The following is a 22,652-nucleotide window of genomic DNA, read 5'->3' on the forward strand; positions in this document are numbered from 1 at the left end:
TTGATGAATCAAAAGTTTCAACCACGAAGCCAAGGAAATGGCAGAAGCCTTCTGACCTTTCCTAGAACCAGAAAAGATAACAAATAGACTAGAAGACTTCCTGAAATCTTTAGTAGCTTCAACATAATATTTCAAAGCTCTTACCACATCCAAAGAATGTAAGGATCTTTCCAAAGAATTCTTAGGATTAGGACACAAGGAAGGGACAATTTCTCTATTAATGTTGTTAGAATTCACAACCTTAGATAAGAATTTAAATGAAGTCTGCAAAACCGCCTTATCCTGATGAAAAAAACAGAAAAAGAGATTCACAAGAAAGAGCAGATAATTCAGAAACTCTTCTAGCAGAAGAGATGTCCAAAAGGAACAACACTTTCCAAGAAAGTAGTTTAATGTCCAAAGAATGCATAGGCTTGAAAGGAGGAGCCTGTAAAGCCTTCAAAACCAAATTAAGACTCCAAGGAGGAGAGTTTGATTTAATGACAGGCTTGATACGAACCAAAGCCTGTACAAAACAGTGAATATCAGGAAGCTTAGCAATCGTTCTGTGAAATAAAACAGAAAGAGCAGAGATTTGTCCCTTCAAGGAACTTGCAGACAAACCCTTATCCAAACCATCCTGAAGAAACTGTAAAATTCTCGGAATTCTGAAAGAATGCCAAGAGAATTTATGAGAACACCATGAAATATAAGTCTTCCAAACTCGATAATAAATCTTTCTAGAAACAGATTTACGAGCCTGTAACATAGTATTAATCACTGAGTCAGATAACACTAGGCATTCAATTTCCATACCTTCAAATTTAATGATTTGAGATCCTGATGGAAAAACGGACCTTGAGACAGAAGATCCGGCCTTAATGGAAGTGGCAAAGGTTGGCAACTGGACAGCCGAACAAGATCCGCATACCAAAACCTGTGAGGCTATGCTGGAGCCACCAGCAACACAAACAATTGCTCCATGATGATTTTGGAGATCACTCTTGGAAGAAGAACTAGAGGCGGGAAAATATAAGCAGGTTGATAACACCAAGGAAGTGTCAATGCATCCACTGCTTCCGCCTGAGGATCCCTGGACATGGACAGGTACCTGGGAAGTTTCTTGTTTAGATGAGAAGCCATCAGATCTATTTCTGGAAGACCCCACATCTGAACAACATGAGAAAACAAATCTGGATGGAGGGACCGCTCCCCCGGATGTAAAGTCTGACGGCTGAGATAATCTGCCTCCTAATAGTCTATACCTGCTATACCTGCTATATGAACCGCAGAAATTAGACAGGAGCTGGATTCCGCCCAAGCAAGTATCCAAGATACTTCCTTCATAGCTTGGGGACTGTGAGTCCCACCCTGATGATTGACATATGCCACAGTTGTGATATTGTCTGTCTGAAAACAAATGAACGGTTCTCTCTTCAACAGAGGCCAAATCTGAAAGGAAAAAAAAAAGAAAAAAAAAGATTTACCCTTAGGTCTTTTATCCTGATGCAAAAAAACTCCCTTACCCCCAGTGACAGTTGAAATAATCGAATCCAACTAAGAACCAAATAACTTATTACCTTGGAAAGAAAGAGATAGCAATCTAGTCTTAGAAGTCATGTCAGCATTCCAAGATTAAGCCACAAAGCTCATCTAGCTAAAATAGCTAAAGACATAGATTTAACATCAAATTTGATGATATCAAAAATGGCATCACAAGTAGAATGATTAGCATGTTGAAGCAAGCGAACAAAGCTAGATAAATCAGAATCCAATTCTTGTTGCGCTAAATTTTCCAACCAAAAAGTTGATGCAGCTGCAACATCAGCCAAAGAAATTGCAGGCCTGAGAAGATTACCAGAATATAAATAGGCTTTTCTTAGATAAGATTCAAGTTTCCTATCTAAAGGATCTTTAAAAGAAGTACTATCTTCCATAGGAAAAGTAGTACGTTTAGCAAGAATAGAGATAGCCCCATCAACTTTGGGGATCTTTTCCCAAAACTCCAATGTAACTGCTGGCAAAGAATACAATTTTTTAAACCTTGAAGAGGGAATAAAAGATGTACCAGGCCTATTCCATTCCTTAGAAATCATATCAGAAATAGCATCAGGAACTGGAAAAACTTCTGGAGTAACCACAGGAGATTTATAAACAGAATTTAAACGTTTACTATTTTTAATATCAAGAGGACTAGTTTCCTCAATATGCAATGTAATCAACACTTCTTTTAACAAAGAACTAATGTACTCTATTTTAATTAAATAAGTAGATTTATCAGTGTCAATATCTGAGGAAGGATCTTCTGAATCAGATAGATCCTCATCAGAGGAGGATAATTCAGTATGTTGTCGGTCATTTGAAATTTCATCAACTTTATGAGAAGTTTTAAAAGACCTTTTACGTTTATTAGAAGGTGGGATGGCAGACAAAGCCTTCTGAAAATCAGCAATACAATCTTTTAAATTCACAGGTATATCTTGTGCATTAGATGTTGAAGGAACAACAACAGGCAAAGCACTATTACTGATAAATACATTCTCTGCATGTAAAAGCTTATCATGACAACTATTACAAACCACAGCTGGAGAAAAAATCTCTACAAGTTTACAACAAATGCACTTAGCTTTGGTAGAACTGTTATCAGGCATTATGATTCCATCAGTGATTTCTGAGACAGGATCAGATTGAGACATCTTGCAAATGTAAGAGAAAAAACAACATATAAAGCAATATGATCAATTTCCTTATATGGCAGTTTCAGGAATGGGAAAAAATGCAAATAGCCTAGCCCTCTGATAGAGAAAAAAGGCAAGAGGCATATAGGAATGGGATTTTAAATAATGAAATATTTGGCGCCAAGTATGATGCACAACACAAACAGAAAAAAACAACATGCGGAAATGACACACTTGCGTCACTGAAGACGCAACCTTGTGAAAGGACTTGGCGTCGACTAAGATGCCAGAAATGACGAATTTGCGTCATCGAACGTAACTTCGCGCCAAACAATCTCGTGACAAAAATGACACAAAACACTTTAGCATTTTGCACCCCCGCGAGCCTAATTCTGCCCGTGAATTTAAAATGACAGTCAATTGAAAAAAGACTATATCCCAGGTAAGAAATAAATTTTATTCTAAAAAATGAATTTCCCAGATATGAAACTGACAATCTGCAAAAAGGAAATATACTGAAAACCGGAATCATGGCAAATATAAGTACAATACATATATTTAGAACTTTATATAAATACATAAAGTGCCAAACCATAGCTGAGAGTGTCTTAAGTAATGAAAACATACTTACCAAAAGACACCCATCCACATATAGCAGATAGCCAAACCAGTACTGAAACGGTTATCAGTAGAGGTAATGGAATATGAGAGTATATCGTCGATCTGAAAAGGGAGGTAGGAGATGAATCTCTGCGACCGATAACAGAGAACCAATGAAATAGATCTCCTGTGAGGAAAACCATTGCATTCAATAGGTGATACTTCCTTCACATCCCTCTGACATTCACTGTACTCTGAGAGGAACTGGGCTTCCAAATGCTGAGAAGCGCATATCAACGTAGAAATCTTAGCACAAACTTACTTCACCACCTCCATAGGAGGCAAAGTTTGTAAAACTGACTTGTGGGTGTGGTGAGGGGTGTATTTATAGGCATTTTGAGGTTTGGGAAACTTTGCCCCTCCTGGTAGGATTGTATATCCCATACGTCACTAGCTCATTGACTCTTGCCAATTACATGAAAGAAAGAATAAAGAGAGAAAGAAAGGGAACAAAGAAAGTAAAAAGAAAAAGAGGAAAAGTTAGAAAAAAGTAATAAATAAAGATGTAAAGAAGATAAAAGAAAGAGAGAGAGAGAGAAGGAAACATAAAGTAAAGCAAGAAAGGAGAAAGAGAAAAAAGAAATAGAAAGAAACATTAGAAAAACAAAATTAAATAAAGATATAAAGAAGATAAGAGAGAAAAAAGGAAAGAAAAGAGAAAAACAGAGAAATAAAAACAAAAAAGAGAGTGAGTAAGAAAGAGAAAGTAAAGATATACAGAAAATCGGGGAAGAAAGAGAGAGAAAGAGGAAAGATGTAAAAAAGGAATAAAACAAACAGAAAGAAAATGGGAAAAAAGAAGATTAATAACTTTCTTAATAAAATGATTAGATATGAAAAGGTCAAAATTCTTCCTCAGATTCAAGATGAAAACATTCTTGTTTACTATCATAGTAATCAAATGTACAAATTGTGCTTTTAGAAAAACTAAAGTGACTGCAAACCATTTTCATCATTTAGACTGTTTTAGTAAAGTTCTCTCAGGAGTGTACAGGAGTATTGAGAAGTAAAACATTGTTGCAAACACTTCGGCCATATAGTGCTCAAGACGTGCACACTTCTGAGCCTACCTCTGTATTCGCTGATGGAAAGGAGTAGATATTAAACAATGGATACCAAGGGAAAAAATAAATTTGATAATAGAAGTTAAATGGAAAATCTAAGTCATGAAAGTGATCTTATAAGAAGCTCATGTGCGCATGTGTGAAACGCGTCAGCTGATTTGGGATTATTCCTCCTGATTGTATGTTTTACAATCAATCAACCTGGTACTAACTATGTCTGGACGCCACCTGTGTTTGTTTTTTGCTTCTCATGAAAGTTTAACATTGATGTTATTGTGCCTTGAATTACCTCCTAATTTTATAGAAAACAAATATTTTGTAAGACGTTTTAAATGAGTGATCTGCATTTCATGCTCCCTTTTAAATAAATTACTGCTTGGGGCAGATAGACTGCATCTCAATGAGACCCATAGAAGGTTCTAGAGCCCAGATTGTCATCCTGCTGTATCCAGATTATTCCGCCTCTGTATTTCACAAATGATATTTCTCTCCCTCTAGAGAGCTACTGTCAAGTGATGCCATGAAAGAATACAACAGAGCTCGAGTATATCTGGATGAGAACTACAAGTCCCAAGAAAACTTCACGGTAAGTGGGACCCTTGTGACAATTGTGTTGGCAGAACATAAAGTAACAAGAACACTTCCAGCCATGTATAGCTCCTCAAGCAGCCATGTTTAAACAAAAGCTCATTTTCTACTTAATTCCTGATAAAAGGAACTCATTTTTTCTTTTTATTTTTTCTCAGTCGGTACTTTTTTATGTGGTATTAAATATGGTGTTTTGTTTACACAAGGTTTGTTAGCTATTGTATAGGCTCTGAACCTAGTTCTGAACATTATTTTATTCCTTTACAGAATCAATGAAAGTGCAGCTGATGTTAAGCACTTCTTGATTTTGTATAAAAAATGGTCTTTGTTTCCCGCTCTCTAGAAGGACCACAAAGCACAATCTGTAACCTAGGATCTCAATGTGCTGTACATTGCCTAAACCAGCAAATTGATGTGCAGTTACAGAATTTGCTTTTTGGCCTCTCTAGGGAGTGTGGAGCAAACATAATTTTTATACAAAATATAGGGGTGTTTAATCTCCTTTTAATGCCTATAGTAATTTTGCGTTTAAATGGAATAAAAGAGCCATTCCTTTGTTCTGCATAGACCAGTAGTTACTGCTGCCTTAGCTAATCACCTCACACACACACAACCACAATGTTTTGCTAAACTTTATTAGTGAAATTAAATGCTATCTACATATCTGTGTTACATTTACTCATAAAAAATTAAGTTGGCAGCTGGTTTTCTCACAGTTTTTCCCGCTTGGTTCCATTCATCCTAGGCTTAACACCATTCTGTGTATAGTGTGTTATGCCTTCTATGAAGATCTCATGTATAATATTACATTCAAAAGATAGAAAGTATGAATAAATTCAGTTATCCCCTGTTCAGTGACATCATGTATATGTATGTATCTATCGTATAATGACTATAGAGAGTAAGTGTATAGCAGCTATAGCACACATCTAGAACAGATATATAGTTTGTAATCCTATATAGAGAGCAGATATATTGCTGCTATGTAGCTTTTAATACTAAATTCTAGAGATTTATATAACTGATATAACACAGCCAAAGGCCATGTATATAATCTGTAAAAGTAAATATAGAGAAGAGATATTTAGCCAGCTATAACACAAACCTAGAACAGGTATATAGACTGTACTATATATAGAGAGAAGATAGAAAAACTGCTATAAAACATAAAGTAGGTATATAGACAGTAATAGAGGACTATTTTATTTGATATAACACAGGTATAGAGCAGGTATATAGCCTGTAATACTAAATATAGAGGGCAGGTATACAGTTGCTATATCACAGGCATAGAGCAGGTATATAGCCTGTAATACTAATATAGAGGGCAGGTATACATACAGCTGATATACACAGGCAGGTATATAACCTATAAGACTTATTATAGATGGCAGGTATATAGCCTGCTATAATAAATGTATAGAGCAGGCACGTAGCCTGTAATACCAAATACAGATCGCAGGAAATTATAGTAATGTAACACACAGAGAGCAGTAAAATAAGTAATATTTCTGAGAGCAGATATATAGCTGGTTATCCCACATGCAGAGCGGTATATACAGTGTGTAGGTACTTGCAGAAGCAATTATTTAGATACATGGCCTATATTTTAAAAGAAACTTACTTCCATTTTGAATTACCCTTAGCACTAAAGAACAATATACTTTATTTTTTAAATCCCATAAAATTATGGTTGTATAGAAAGTAATTGTGTGTGAGGGAATAGGCAATTATTTCTCTGTATGTATATTTACTATACCCATATAAAACGCAAATGTGGCACTCGCAATTCTGATTTTTATTCTACGATCCCTGAATACCAACCACAATTTTTTTTCCTGCTGCTAAATTAGGCTTTGAAAACACAGACTTTATTTTTGGCAAACTGTATTTATACTGTGTCTGTCAGGGTTTTGGCCCAAATGCTGGTACTGCAACTCTGTATTTAGAAGCTAAAAATACCCTGAGTCCAAGTCTTGCAAATAAAATAAACCTTTTTTTTTTGTCTTCCAGTAAGCGGGAAAGCTGTCTATAAATTTTCTCCCTGGGGTCTTTGTAGCAACATATTTAGGTCTCTAGGTCTTTAACGTTACTGTATTAAACGTTGGCAGGGTTCCATTTAAAATAATAGTAATTTAAGTTCCCATGCTCTGCTAATAAAACATTGTGCTATATTGAGAGTATTTCTTACAAGCTACTTGTCAATTTTATAGAATTTTTTTAATCTCTATCAGTAATTTCACATTTTGTCTTCTCTTAAATTTTGTGCTGAGTAATAAAAATATAATTAACAATTTTCTATATTTTATTTATTTGTTTTGAATTCAAACACAAACTTGCATAAATGAGTTTCATTATAATATTATCCTGCGTGCCTCATGTTTAAAGTACCATTAAATGCAGTAGATTTGCATAACCAACGAATGCATACGAAAAAGACAATGCAACATGTGACAGCCACCAACCAATCACAAAATGTATATACTTATATATACTGTAATTTTTTGCAAATGCTTAACAGAAGCTCATGCCTTAGAAAGTGTGCATATTAAACAATTGTGGATATGTTGATAATGGAAGTGAATTGAAAAGTTTTTTTTTGCAATCGCTCACTCTATCTGAATCATTAAAGGGACACTCAGGTTAAATTACATTTTCATGATTCAGATACAGCATGTAATTTTAAACAACTTTCCAATTTACTTCCATTAAAAAAAATGTGCACAGTCTTTTATATTTACACTTTTTGAGTTACCAGTTCCTACTGAGCATGTGCAAGAATTCACAGACTATACGTATATGCATTTGTGATTGGCTGATTGCTATCACATGGTACAGGGGGAGTGGAAATATGCATAACTTTGAAATTTGTTATAAAAAAATCTACTACTCACTTGAAATTCATAGTAAATGCTATTGTATTGTCTTGTTATCTTGCATTTGTTGATTATGCAAATCTACTGTGTTCACTGGTCCTTTAAAGTTTAATTTTGACTTTAGTGTTCCTTTAAGGGGCACCTTGATATAAATTGTCCTTTTATTTATGATTCAAATGTGAGAAAGAAAACATGCAATGATCTATATTTGGTATTGTCTTCATTATAAAACAAAGATCAACTGAGCAGTTACCATTCAGCTCCTCTTCCTGCCATCATCTGCATGGTGAAGGGAAAAATTCAGCCAATCAGCATTATTGGTTGCTTTGCTGTGATCTAAAGAGATTTTGCCATAACCAATAAGGACGTTGTGATTTCACCAAACTTCAAAGTAAACTTCCTTGAACTGAGTAGGAAAAAAGTGATAGTGGCTGCACATGCCAGATGCACACTCCCTTGTTAGAATGGATGTGGCAAAAAGATGATAAAAGTTTGTTGCATTTAAAGGGATACTAAACCCAATTTTATTTCTTTCGTAATTCAGATAGAGCATGCAATTTTAAGTAACTTTCCGGTTCAGCACCTGGGTTGCGCTTGCTGATTGGTAACTAAATGTAGCCCCCAATCAGCAAGCACTATCCAGGGTGCAGAATTAAAAATGGGCTGACTCTAGCTTAGATGCCTGCTTTTTCAAATAAAGATAGCAAGAGAACGAAAAATTGATAATAGTAGTAAATTAGAAAGTTCCTTAAAATTGCATGCTCTATCTGAATCATGAAAGAAAAAAAAGTGTCCCTTTAAAGCACTTTCAAATGAGCTGTGCTCTCCCAATACACACTGGAAAATTGATTGCTGCTGTTGCCTTGTTTTTCAACAGATTTTCTATAGCTAATACCATGGTATAGGATTTTTTTCTGTATAGGCGACAGTTTTGTTAGGCATAAGCAGCTATTCCAAATGTCAAAATAAATGTAAAGGAATAATTTAAAACAGTCTAATACACTTCAGAAGGTAAAATAGATAATTGGAAATGGAAATACAATGTATTTTTAAGTTATGCCTCTCCAACTTGAGATAATCGATTAGATAACAAAGAAACATTTATTTAACTGGCTAGAAAGAACTCACCTTGGTACATATTAAACGTGTTGAGTTGTATTTCAGTATTTAGCTTTACCAACCAAATGTCTGGTAGTTACCATCGGGGTCTTGAAACAAATTCTAGATGTTTGTAAAATAAATATATAAAAGTTCTGAACAAAATCATTGTCAACATATTCAGCAGGAGAGATATTGCTTCACATTCTTTTAAAAATGGTGTCTCATTGGAATCAAAAGATTAAAGGGACATGAAACCCAATTTTTTTTTCTATCACGGTTCAGTGGCAGCAGGCAATTTTAAACTTTCCATTTTTTTTGTATTATTTTATTTGCTTTCTTCTTTTCTTATCCTTTGTTGAAAAACATGCCTTGGTAGTCTCAGAAGCTGCTGATTGGTGGTTGCACTTATATGCCTCGTTATTGGTTCACCCATGCATTGCTGTTTCTTCAACAAAGGACACCAAGAAAATTAAGCTATTTAGATAATAGAAGTAAATTGGAATGTTGCTTAGAATTGTATTCTCTATGTGAATCACAAATACAATGTTTGAGTTTCATGTCTCTTTGATCAATTACATTCATAGGTTTAATTATAAGAAGCAATATTTCTGGGGACATTTACCCCATTCATAAAATCATGGTAGTTATCTTTAGCATTGCAGGTATTGCTTGGGCTCAATGTTGTTGTCAAATGCATAAAATAATCCTAAATGTCCTCCTTTTGCCCACTTGCATACTGCTTGCACTTTTGTTTGTCTAATAGGGTCAGAAACCAACTAGCTGTTACCTCTGCAATATAAACCAAAGTGGTATTTGTTATGTTATGTTTTTTCTACAGTAAAACCTAGTGTGTATTGTAATGTAATTTATATTTAGCAAGTAAAACATTTACCTGGTGTTTAAAACCAGTGTAAGTGGAATAAATGGAAACTAGCACAGTCAGGTTCTACCAAATTGTGTAACACTAATTAGATAGTAAAAAATATGCGTAAATTGGTCTGTAGGTTAGATCATTACTGGAATAAGGTACAGTCAAACGGGGGGAAAGGTTCAAGATGCAGCTATTCTTACTGTGGACGCAGAAAAGACTTTTGATCAGTTGGGAACATCTTTTTATTGGTTCTAGGTTTGGTTTTAGAGACCAGATTATGCATTTTATATGCAACATTTATAATAAACTGATCGCTTTCCTCCTTATTAATGGAGCTTTGTCTGTTTCTTTAAAGAGGCACTAGACAAGCCGGACAGATAGCTCAGCGTGCTAAGGCACTGTTGCTGAGCTCTATAGCAACCCAAGGGTTGCAGGTTCGATCCCCGGCAAGGTCTACTCAGCCTATCATCCTTCCAAGGTCGATAAAAAGAGCAGCGCCTTGAGACCCTTACGGGTGATTAGCCATGCTTTACAAGTACCCAATACATACATACATATTGCACTCGAACCCCTAGCTCTTTGGCTGAGACAAGAACTAAAAGGGGTCAGTGTTGGTTTGTACCTTTTGAAGATTATTTTGTATGTGGATGATTTATTAATTTTCTTAAGTGATACAGGTGACACTAGCCCTTTAATTCTTTGAATATTTTCTCATTGTAATTCCTTCTGAGGATTCAAAATTAACTTTGAAAAAAAGTGAACTGCTGTGGGTAGTCAAGTCTAAAGGTAGCTCGATATCGCATCCGTTCAAGGTAGTTCAAACAATTAAGTACTTAGGGTTATGTTTTCACTAGAACCCTAGAAATTGGTGTAGCTTAAATTATCCTAGTCTCTTTAAGAAAATAGTTTTGAATCTTATACTCTGGGCGGCTTTCCCATTAACTCTTTAGGCTGGAATCAATCTGATCAAAACAATTATATTTCCCAGATTATTATATCCGCCCCAAAACCTGCCCATTTTTATCCTTAAACGGGATATTCAAAACTTCCACTCTGCTTGTGTTAAAATTATTTGGAATGGAAAAGAACCTATATTGTCACTAGGCAGATTGATGCAAAAAAAGTGTGTGCTGTTTTAGCCTTTCCTGATATTAAACTGTATAACTTAACAGCCTTAACCAAAATTGCTTTAGATTGGATAGCGAAGTCTAATGCAATATCACCCATAGAGTCGGAAGAAGCTATTGTGGCCCCTTTGACTTAAAGGCATTATTACATATCTCTCCCAAAAACTCCCTGATAAAATAGATTTATCTCAATGAAGAACGTAATCCTGGCCTGGCAGAATTTCTGCTTGATTCTGGATGTTGATTTTAAATTTTCAGAATTTTTTCCTATACAAGGTTAACCCAGAATTTATTCCCGGTTTGTCTCAAAATGTTTTTTCACTTCGGAATGAGAAAGGTCTCTCTTTTTATCATCAAGTTATGACCTTAGATGGTAAGACCGTATCATTTAATACGCTCTTTAACAAATTTAATTTGTCCAGATCAAATCTATTTGCATATTTTCAGTTAAGACATTATATTAACTTTCATAATTGGAGCCTCAAAGCTTTGGATTGTTGGTCAGATATCAACATATGTATTTAAAAGTTTGGATCAGATTTACACTCCATTTCACTATTGTATGAGATTGTATTGGCTAAACAGAGTTAAATTCATCTAAACAACTTTACTGGACATCATACTTCCCCGCAATAAATTAATGTATTGTAAGACAAAGCTTTAAAATGTTGCAAAGCTGTAATGTCCCGTTTGGCTTTAGAGAATCTCACATTAAACTGATTTACAACACGTATATTACCCCACATAAGATATCTAAGTATTATTCTTTGTCTATAGATAATTATCCACATTCATATTTCTTTCATATAATTGGCAAGAGTCCATGAGCTAGTGACGTATGGGATATACAATCCTACCAGGAGGGGCAAAGTTTCCCAAACCTCAAAATGTCTATAAATACACCCCTCACCACACCCACAATTCAGTTTTACAAACTTTGCCTCCTATGGAGGTGGTGAAGTAAGTTTGTGCTAAGATTTCTACGTTGATATGCGCTTATCAGCATTGTTGAAGCCCGATTCCTCTCAGAGTACAGTGAATGTCAGAGGGACGTGAAGGGAGTATCATTGAATACGATTATTTCCCTAACGGGGGTCTATTTCATAGGTTCTCTGTTATCGGTCGTAGAGATTCATCTCCTACCTCCCTTTTCAGATTGGCGATATACTCTCAATTTACCATTACCTCTACTGGTAACTGTTTTAGAACTGGTTTGGCTATCTGCTATATGTGGATGGGTGTCTTTTGGTAAGTATGTTTTTTATTACTTAAGACACCTCAGCTATGGTTTGGCACTTTATGCATTTATATAAAGTTCTAAATATATGTATTGTACTTATATTTGCCATGAGTCAGGTTCATGTATTTCCTTCTGCAGACTGTCTGTTTCATATTTGGGAAATATAAACATCTTTTAAAGAAAAAAATTTCTTACCTGGGTTTTTTTTCAATTGACTACTTCTTGCAAATTGCGGACCCACGGGTGCGTCAAATGCTAAATTTTATTGCGTCATTCTTGGCGCGAAAATATTTTTGCGCGGAAAAATATGTCTGACACAACTTCGTCATTTCCGGTGTCCTACTTGACCTTTCACACGGTTGCGTCATTAGTGTAATTTCCGGTTATTTTTGGCGCCAAAAAAGTTTACGTTACGTTGTGCATCATACTTGGCGCCAAACTTTTTCATTATTTCAATACCCCATTGATGTTTGCCTCTTGCTTTTTTCTCTATCAGAGGGCTATGCTATTTGCATTTTTTCCCATTCCAGAAACTGTCATATAAGGAAATAGATAATTTTGCTTTATATGTTGTTTTTTTCTCTTACATTTTGCAAGATGTCTCAATCTGATCCTGCCTCAGAAGTTTCTGCTGGAACATTGCTGCCTGACATCGGTTCTACCAAAGCTAAGTGCATTTGTTGTAAAATTGTAGAAATTATTTTGCCGAATGTCATTTGTAATAGTTGTCATGATAAACTTTTACATGCAGATAGTGTATCCATCAGTAATAGTACATTGCCAGTTGCAGTTCCTTCAACTTCTAATGTGCATGATATACCTGTAAATTTTAAAGAATTTGTTTCTGATTCTATCTTGAAGGCTTTGTCTGCATTTCCACCTTCTAATAAACGTAAAAGGTCTTTTAAAACTTCTCATTTAGTTGGTGAAATTTCAAATGACCAACAACATAATAATTTATCCTCTTCTGATGAGGATCTATCTGATACAGAAGATCCTTCCTCAGACATTGACACTGACAAATCTACTTATTTATTTAAAATAGAGAATATGCGTTCTTTATTAAAAGAAGTGTTAATTACTTTGGATATTGAAGTAACCAGTATTCTTGACGTTCAGTCTAATAAACATTTAAATGCTGTTTTTAAACCTCCTGTGGTTTCTCCAGGGGTTTTTCCTATTCCTGAGGCTATTTCTGATATGATTTCTAAGGAATGGAATAAGCCAGGTACTTCTTTTATTCCTTCTTCAAGGTTTAAAAATTGTATCCTTTACCAGCAAAATCTATAGAGTTTTGGGAAAAAATCCCCAAAGTTGATGGGGCTATTTCTACTCTTGCTAAACGTACCACTATTCCTATGGATAATAGTACTTCCTTTAAGGATCCTTTAGATAGGAAGTTTGAATATTATCTAAGGAAGGCCTATTTATATTCAGGTCATCTTCTTAGACCTGCAATTTCTTTGGCTGATGTTGCGGCTGCATCAACTTTCTGGTTGGAGAATTTAGCGCAACAGGAATTAGATTCTGACTTATCTAGCATTATTCACTTACTGCAATATGCTAATCATTTTATTTGTGATGCCATTTTTGATATTATAAAAATTGATGTTAGATCCATGTTTTTAGCTATATTAGCTAGAAGAGCTTTGTGGCTTAAATCTTGGAATGCTGATATGACATCTAAATCTAGATTATTATCTCTTTCTTTCCAAGGTAATAATTTATTTGGTTCTCAGTTGGATTCTATTATTTCAACTGTCACTGGGGGGAAAGGGAGTTTTCTGCCTCAGGATAAAAAAACCTAAGGGTAAATCTAAGGCTTCTAACCGTTTTCGTTCCTTTCGTCAGAATAAGGAACAAAAACTCAATCCTCCCCCCAAGGAATCTGCTTCCAATTGGAATAAATCCAAGCCATTTAGGAAACCAAAGTCAGCCCCTTAAGTCCGCATGAAGGTGCAGCCCTCATTCCAGCTCAGCTGGTAGGGGGCAGATTAAGGTTTTTCAAGGATATTTGGATAAAATCTGTCCAAAATCAATGAATTCAGAGCATTGTCTCTCAAGGGTATCGAATAGGATTCAGAGTAAGACCTCCTGTGAGAAGATTTTTTCTCTCACGTATCCCAGCAAATCCAATAAAAGCTCAGGCTTTCCTGAAGTGTGTTTCAGACCTGGAGTCTTCAGGGGTAATCATGCCAGTTCCTCTTCAGGAACAAGGTTTGGGGTTTTATTCAAATCTATTCATTGTCCCAAAGAAGGAAAATTTATTCAGACCAGTTCTGGATCTGAAAATTTTGAATCATTATGTAAGAGTACCAACTTTCAAGATGGTGACTATAAGAACTATTCTGCCTTTTGTTCAGCGAGGATATTATATGTCCACAATAGACTTGCAGGATGCATACCTTCATATTCCGATTCATCCAGAACATTATCAGTTTCTGAGATTCTCTTTTCTCAACAAGCATTACCAATTTGTTGCTCTTCCATTTGGCCTAGCAACAGCTCCAAGAAACTTTTCGAAGGTTCTGGGTGCCCTACTCTCTGTAATCAGAGAACAGGGTATTGCGATGTTTCCTTATTTGGACGATATCTTGGTACTAGCTCAGTCTTTACGTACTGCAGAATCTCACACAAATCAACTAGTGTTGTTTCTTCGGAAACATGGTTGTAGGATCTTTTTACCAAAAAGTTTCTTGATTCCTCAGACAAGGGTCACCTTTTTAGGCTTCCAGATAGATTCAGTGTCCATGACTTTGTCTCTAACAGACAAGAGACGTTTAAAATTGGTGGCAACTTGCCGGCACCTTCAGTCTCAGTCATTCCCTTCAGTGGCTATGTGCATGGAAGTTTTAGGTCTCATGACTGCAGCATCGGACGCAATCCCCTTTGCTCATTTACACATGAGACCTCTACAGCTTTGTATGCTGAATCAATGGTACAGGGATTATACAAAGATATCACAATTAATATCCTTAAATCCCAATGTACGACACTCTCTGACATGGTGGATAGATCACCATCGTTTAGTTCAAGGGGCTTCTTTTGTTCGACCAACCTGGACTGTGATCACAACAGATGTGAGTCTTTCAGGTTGGGGAGCTGTTTGGGGATCTCTGACAGCACAAGGGGTTTGGAGATCTCAAGAGGCGAGATTACCAATCAATATTTTAGAACTCTGTGCAATTCTCAGAGCTCTTCAGTTTTGGCCTCTGTTAAAGAGAGAACCGTTCATTTGTTTTCAGACAGACAATATCACAACAGTGGCATATGTCAATCATCAGGGTGGGACTCACAGTCCCCAAGCTATGAAAGAAGTATCTCAGATACTTACTTGGGCAGAATCCAGCTCCTGTCTAATCTCTACGGTGCATATCCCAGGTTTAGACAATTGGGAGGCGGATTATCTCAGCCGCCAGACTTTACATCCAAGGGAGTGGTCTCTCCATCCAGATGTGTTTTCTCAGATTGTTCAGATGTGGGGTCTTCCAGAAAAAGATCTCATGGCCTCTCATCTAAACAAGAAACTTCCCAGATACCTGTCCAGGTCCAGGGATGTTCAGGCGGAAGCAGTGGATACGCTGACACTTCCTTTGTGTTATCATCCTGCTTACATTTTCCCGCCTCTAGTTCTCCTTCCAAGAGTGATCTCCAAAATCATCATGGAACAATCATTTGTATTGCTGGTGGCTCCAGCATGGCCACACAGGTTTTGGTATGTGGATCTAGTTCGGATGTCCAGTTGCCCGCCTTGGCCACTTCCGTTACAGCCAGACCTACTATCTCAAGGTCCATTTTTCCATCAGGATCTCAAATCATTAAATTTGAAGGTATGGAAATTGAACGCTTAGTTCTAAGTCATAGAGGCTTCTCTGACTCAGTGATTAATACTATGTTACAAGCTTGTAAATCTGTCTCTAGAAAGATTTATTATAGAGTTTGGAAGACTTACATTTCATGGTGATCTTCTCATAAATTCTCCTGGCATTCTTTTAGAATTCCTAGAATTTTACAGTTCCTTCAGGATGGTTTGGATAAGGGTTTGTCTGCAAGTTCCTTGAAAGGTCAAATCTCCGCTCTTTCTGTTTTATTTCACAGAAAGATTGCTTTACTTCCTGATATACACTGTTTTGTACAGGCTTTAGTTCATATTAAGCCTGTTATTAAATCAATTTCTCCTCCTTGGAGTCTTAAATTGGTTCTGAAAGCTTTACAGGCTTCTCCATTTGAACATATGCATTTTTTGGACATTAAACTACTTTCTTGGAAAGTGTTGTTCCTTTTGGCCATCTCTTCTGCTAGAAGAGTTTCTGAGCTATCTGCTCTTTCTTGTGAGTCTCCTTTTCTGATTTTTCATCAGGATAAGGCAGTTTTGCGGACTTCTTTTCAATTTTTACCTAAGGTTGTGAATTCTAACAACAATAGTAGAGAAATTGTTGTCCCTTCCTTGTGTCCTAATCCAAAGAATTCTTTGAAATGATCCTTACATTCTTGTGAGTCTCCTTTTCTGATTTTTCATCAGGATAAGGCAGCTTTTTTTTATAAAGCACAATTATTTCCAAATTTCCTTTGTTGATGCTTTCTACTCCTTTCTTTATCACCCCACTACTTGGCTATTCGTTAAACTGAATTGTGGGTGTGGTGAGGGTTGTATTTATAGGCATTTTGAGGTTTGGGAAACTTTGCCCCTCCTGGTAGGATTGTATATCCCATATGTCACTAGCTCATGGACTCTTGACAATATGAAAGAAATTAATTTATCAGGTAAGTTCTTACATAAATTATGTTTTTCTGGTTTTGCCCTAAAATATGTCAATTTTGGCAGAACATTTTCTTTTGGTTTAATAAATTGAACCACGAAGCCACTTCGTGTTGTGGGCACAATTGTAGCTGTGTAATTCACTAAGGCCTAGATTTAGAGTTTGGCGGTAGCCGTAAAAACCAGCGTTAGAGGCTCCTAACGCTGGTGTTTACTGCCCGCTGGTATTTGGAGTCAGTCAGGAAAGGGTCTAACGCTCACTTTGCAGCCGCGACTTTTCCATACCGCAAATCCCCCTACGCCATTTGCGTATCCTATCTTTTCAATGGGATCTTTCTAACGCCGGTATTTAGAGTTGTGGCTGAAGTGAGCGTTAGAAATCTAACGACAAAACTCCAGCCGCAGAAAAAAGTCAGGAGTTAAGAGCTTTCTGGGCTAACGCCGGTTTATTAAGCTCTTAACTACTGTGCTCTAAAGTACACTAACACCCATAAACTACCTATGTACCCCTAAACCGAGGCCCCCCCACATCGCCGCCACTCTATTAAAATTTTTTAACCCCTAATATGCCGCTCCGTACACCGCCGCCACCTACGTTATCCCTATGTACCCCTAATCTGCTGCCCCTAATACCGCCGACACCTACATAATATTTATTAACCCCTAATCTGCTGACCGGACCACACCGCTACTATAATAAATGTATTAACCCCTAATCCGCCTCACTCCCGCCTCAATAACCCTATAATAAATAGTATTAACCCCTAATCTGCCCTCCCTAACATCGCCGACACCTAACTTCAAGCATTAACCCCTAATCTGCCGACCGGACCACACCGCTACTATAATAAATGTATTAACCCCTAAAGCTAAGTCTAACCCTAACACTAACACCCCCCTAAGTTAAATATAATTTAAATCTAAAGAAATAAATTAACTCTTATTAAATAAATTATTCCTATTTAAAGCTAAATACTTACCTGTAAAATAAACCCTAATATAGCTACAATATAAATAATAATTATATTGTAGCTATTTTAGGATTAATATTTATTTTACAGGCAACTTTGTATTTATTTTAACCAGATACAATAGCTATTAAATAGTTAATAACTATTTAATAGCTACCTAGTTAAAATAATTACAAAATTACCAGTAAAATAAATCCTAACCTAAGTTACAATTAAACCTAACACTACACTATCAATAAATTAATTAAATACAATACCTACAAATAAATACAATTAAATAAACTAACTAAAGTACAAAAAATAAAAAAGAACTAAGTTACAAAAAATAAAAAAATATTTACAAACATTAGAAAAATATTACAACAATTTTAAACTAATTACACCTACTCTAAGCCCCCTAATAAAATAACAAAGACCCCCAAAATAAAAAAATGCCCTAACCTATTCTAAAATTAAAATAGAAAAGCTCTTTTATCTTACCAGCCCTTAAAAGGGCCCTTTGCAGGGCATGCCCCAAAGAATTCAGCTTTTTTGCCTGTAAAAAAAGCATACAATACCACCCCCCTAAATTACAACCCACCACCCACATACCCCTAATCTAACCCAAACCCCCCCTTAAATAAACCTAACACTAAGCCCCTGAAGATCTCCCTACCTTGTCTTCACCTCGCCGGGTTCACCGATCCGTCCACCGAAGTCTTGATCCAAGCCTCCGAAGTCTTGATCCAAGCCCAAGCGGGGGCTGAAGAGTGACGTCCATCCTCCGGCTGAAGTCTTGATCCAAGCGGGCAGAAGAGTACATCCGGACCGGCAAACATCTTCATCCGAGCCGCATCTTCTATGTTCTTCAATCCGATGACGGCCGGCTGATCTTCAAGACCTCCAGCGCGGATCCATCCATCTTCACCGACGACTTCCCGACAAATGACGGTTCCTTTAAGGGACGTCATCCAAGATGGCGTCCCTCGAATTCCGATTGGCTGATAGGATTCTATCAGCCAATCGGAATTAAGGTAGGAAAATTCTGATTGGCTGATGGAATCAGCCAATCAGATTCAAGTTCAATCCGATTGGCTGATCCAATCAGCCAATCAGATTGAGCTTGCATTCTATTGGCTGTTCCGATCAGCCAATAGAATGCAAGCTCAATCTGATTGGCTGATTGGATCAGCCAATCGGATTGAACTTGAATCTGATTGGCTGATTCCATCAGCCAATCAGAATTTTCCTACCTTAATTCCGATTGGCTGATAGAATCCTATCAGCCAATCGGAATTCGAGGGACGCCATCTTGGATGACGTCATTTAAAGGAACCGTCATTCGTCGGGAAGTCGTCGGTGAAGATGGATGGATCCGCGCTGGAAGTCTTGAAGATCAGCCGGTCGTCATCGGATTGAAGAACATAGAAGATGCGGCTTGGATGAAGATGTTTGCCGGTCCGGATGTCCTCTTCTGCCCGCTTGGATCAAGACTTCAGCCGGAGGATGGACGTCACTCTTCAGCCCCCGCTTGGGTTTGGATCAAGACTTCGGAGGCTTGGATCAAGACTTCGGTGGACGGATCGGTGAACCCGGCGAGGTGAAGACAAGGTAGGGAGATCTTCAGGGGCTTAGTGTTAGGTTTATTTAAGGGGGGTTTGGGTTAGATTAGGGGTATGTGGGTGGTGGGTTGTAATGTTGGGGGGTATTATATGTTTTCTTTTTACAGGCAAAAGAGCTGAATTCTTTGGGGCATGCCCCGCAAAGGGCCCTTTTAAGGGCTGGTAAGGTAAAAGAGCTTTTCTATTTTAATTTTAGAATAGGGTAGGGCATTTTTTTATTTTGGGGGTCTTTGTTATTTTATTAGGGGGCTTAGAGTAGGTGTAATTCGTTTAAAATTGTTGTAATATTTTTCTAATGTTTGTAAATATTTTATTTTTATTTTTTGTAACTTAGTTCTTTTTTATTTTTTGTACTTTATTTAGTTTATTTCATTGTATTTAATTGTAGGTATTTTATTTAATTAATTTATTGATAGTGTAGTGTTAGGTTTAATTGTAGATAATTGTAGGTATTTTATTTAATTAATTTATTGATAGTGTAGTGTTAGGTTTAATTGTAACTTAGGTTAGGATTTATTTTACAAGTAATTTTGTAATTATTTTAACTAGGTAGCTATTAAATAGTTCTTAACTATTTAATAGCTATTGTACCTAGTTAAAATAATTACAAAGTTGCCTGTAAAATAAATATTAATCCTAAAATAGCTACAATATAATTATAATTTATATTGTAGCTATATTAGGGTTTATTTTACAGGTAAGTATTTAGTTTTAAATAGGATTAATTTATTTAATAAGAGTTCATTTATTTCGTTAGATTTAAATTATATTTAACTTAGGGGGTTGTTAGGGTTAGACTTAGCTTTAGGGGTTAATACATTTATTATAGTAGCGGTGAGATCCGGTCGGCAGATTAGGGGTTAATTATTGTAGGTAGGTGGAGGCGACGTTGGGGGCGGCAGATTAGGGTTTAATAAATATAATATAGGTGTCGGCGGTGTTAGGGGCAGCAGATTAGGGGTACATAGGGATAACATAGGTTGCGGCGGTGTACGGAGCGGCAGATTAGGGGTTAATAATAATATGCAGGTGTCAGCGATAGCGGGGGCGGCAGATTAGGGGTTAATAAATATAATATAGGGGTCGGCGGTGTTAGGGGCAGCAGATTAGGGGTACATAGGTATAATGTAGGTTGTGGCGGTGTACGGAGCGGCAGATTAGGGGTTAATAATAATATGCAGGGGTCAGCGATAGCGTTGGCGGCAGATTAGGGGTTAATAAGTGTAAGGTTAGGGGTGTTTAGACTCGGGGTACATGTTAGGGTGTTAGGTGCAGACTTAGGAAGTGTTTCCCCATAGGAAACAATTGGGCTGCGTTAGGAGCTGAACGCTGCTTTTTTGCAGGTGTTAGGTTTTTTTTCAGCTCAAACTGCCCCATTGTTTTCTATGGGGGAATCGTGCACGAGCACGTTTTTGAAGCTGGCTGCGTCCGTAAGCAACGCTGGTATTTAGAGTTGCAGTGGCAGTAAATATGCTCTACGCTCCCTTTTTTGGAGCCTAACGCAGCCATTCTGTGAACTCTAAATACCAGCGGTATTTAAAAGGTGCGGGGGGAAAAAAGCATGTGTAGCTAACGCACCCCTTTGGCCGCAGAACTCTAAATCTAGCCGATAGTGAACGCAAATGAATGTGATATACAAGTTAAGAGGTAACAACAAGTGTCTGCCGACTCACAGTCCCACCATGTATCTATATTGATCATTCTTAGTGTTCATTGCTGTCTAGCTGGTCAGAGCAAGCCTTACAACCTCAGAGCAAATTCTGCTAAGACAACCAAAGAGTACCACAGACTTCAATCCCCACCCCCGAGCAACACTTACCTATATGGAACTATTCCATGGGCTGACTAAAACACTGTCCCTAGACCTTAAAGTCACATCCCCCTTAAATTCCACTTCTGACTTGACCAGGGAAAATTTTAGAGGTATAAAAATTGAGTTGCAGTGTATCTGCAAGAAAGTTTATGAATTAATGCAAGCCCCACCCCTGAGGAACATGTTTTACTGGAACTATGCCGTTGGCAGACTAAACACTGTCCCCAGACCTAAAGTCACATCCCCTTAGTTTCCACTTCTGGTTTAACTAGGGACAGGGTTGGGAGGAATTAATATTGAGCTGAACAGTGTATGTGTATGAAAGTTTGTGAATAAATTAACAAAATATATTTATACCTCCGAAAGAATGAAAGTTTAAATAAATACATTTTTACTGCATTTTTTGTTTGGAAAGGCATTCTATGTCTATTCAAGATGTTAGCACCCATTACTAATCAACAGCTAAAAGTACAACATTGTACCAAAAAAGTACATTATTGACTTCAGATTTTCATAAAAAGAGCTTTCTGATTTGAATAGTAGATCTTTCCTTTGCAACAGCAGAGCATTAGTATTAGGCTTTGTTATTGGTCTTGTAATGCAAATTAATTTTTGATGATATTTTGGAGTACAGGTCAGTCAAAGATAGTGACCTAGTTTTTACCCAAATATACCAAAGTACTCATCATCAGTCCATTTGCTTTGGAGCCCTTGTGCTGATGTAAGCCTGCTTACTGAACTGGAGCTTTTTAACCTTTTCACCACTTCAGAGTTGGCATAGTTAAATCACCTCAAACTCATTTGTCCAGAGTGATAAGTGATTGTCTCATGATTGGAGCTGCATGATTACTACAGGCAGCGGACAAACAACGCTGCCAGTCTGCTTCCTGCAAACACTGGACAGACGGTTTCCCCAGCCTTGTCTCTATGTGACTTGTTACATGAGACCCTATATCTTTCCTAAGTAAATACATGCTCATTGCCAGTTTAAACAGAGAGGCCTTATTTATTTATTTTGCAGCCTTTTGTTGTAAAATACATCTAAAAAAATGTTAGTTTTACTTTTTCCCAGAGAGGCATGGATTAATACTTTAAGGCAATTTATGTGAGCTTTTGTTTACTTTTCCTTCGCTTCTATGGTGTCACCTGCTTTTAAAAGTTTTGCATCAACAATCATGATAGCCAAAATTTGGGTATCATGAGCCAAATCATTCTTTGCATTAGTAACCAAGTTGATTCAGTGCTAAATACAAGAGTGCAGGCTACCCCAGTCTGCACATGTTCAATTAGCTTATGATTGGTTAGCAAGGGTGCTTTTGTTCTG

The 22,652-nt window shown here is 36.9% G+C and overlaps 1 protein-coding gene across 1 annotated transcript in view; it reads left to right on the forward strand.

Annotated features, from left to right (window-relative positions):
* Positions 1 to 22,652, forward strand: part of INPP5A (inositol polyphosphate-5-phosphatase A) — an 878,314-nt gene that overhangs the window by 324,965 nt on the left and 530,697 nt on the right. Inside the window, exon 4 of the mRNA XM_053692598.1 lies at positions 4,880 to 4,967. Coding sequence (XP_053548573.1) covers positions 4,880 to 4,967 — 88 coding nt within the window. The remainder of the gene's footprint in view (positions 1 to 4,879; positions 4,968 to 22,652) is intronic.

Source organism: Bombina bombina, chromosome 9 (assembly GCF_027579735.1).
Source record: "Bombina bombina isolate aBomBom1 chromosome 9, aBomBom1.pri, whole genome shotgun sequence".
In the NCBI taxonomy this organism is placed as follows: Eukaryota; Metazoa; Chordata; class Amphibia; order Anura; family Bombinatoridae; genus Bombina; species Bombina bombina.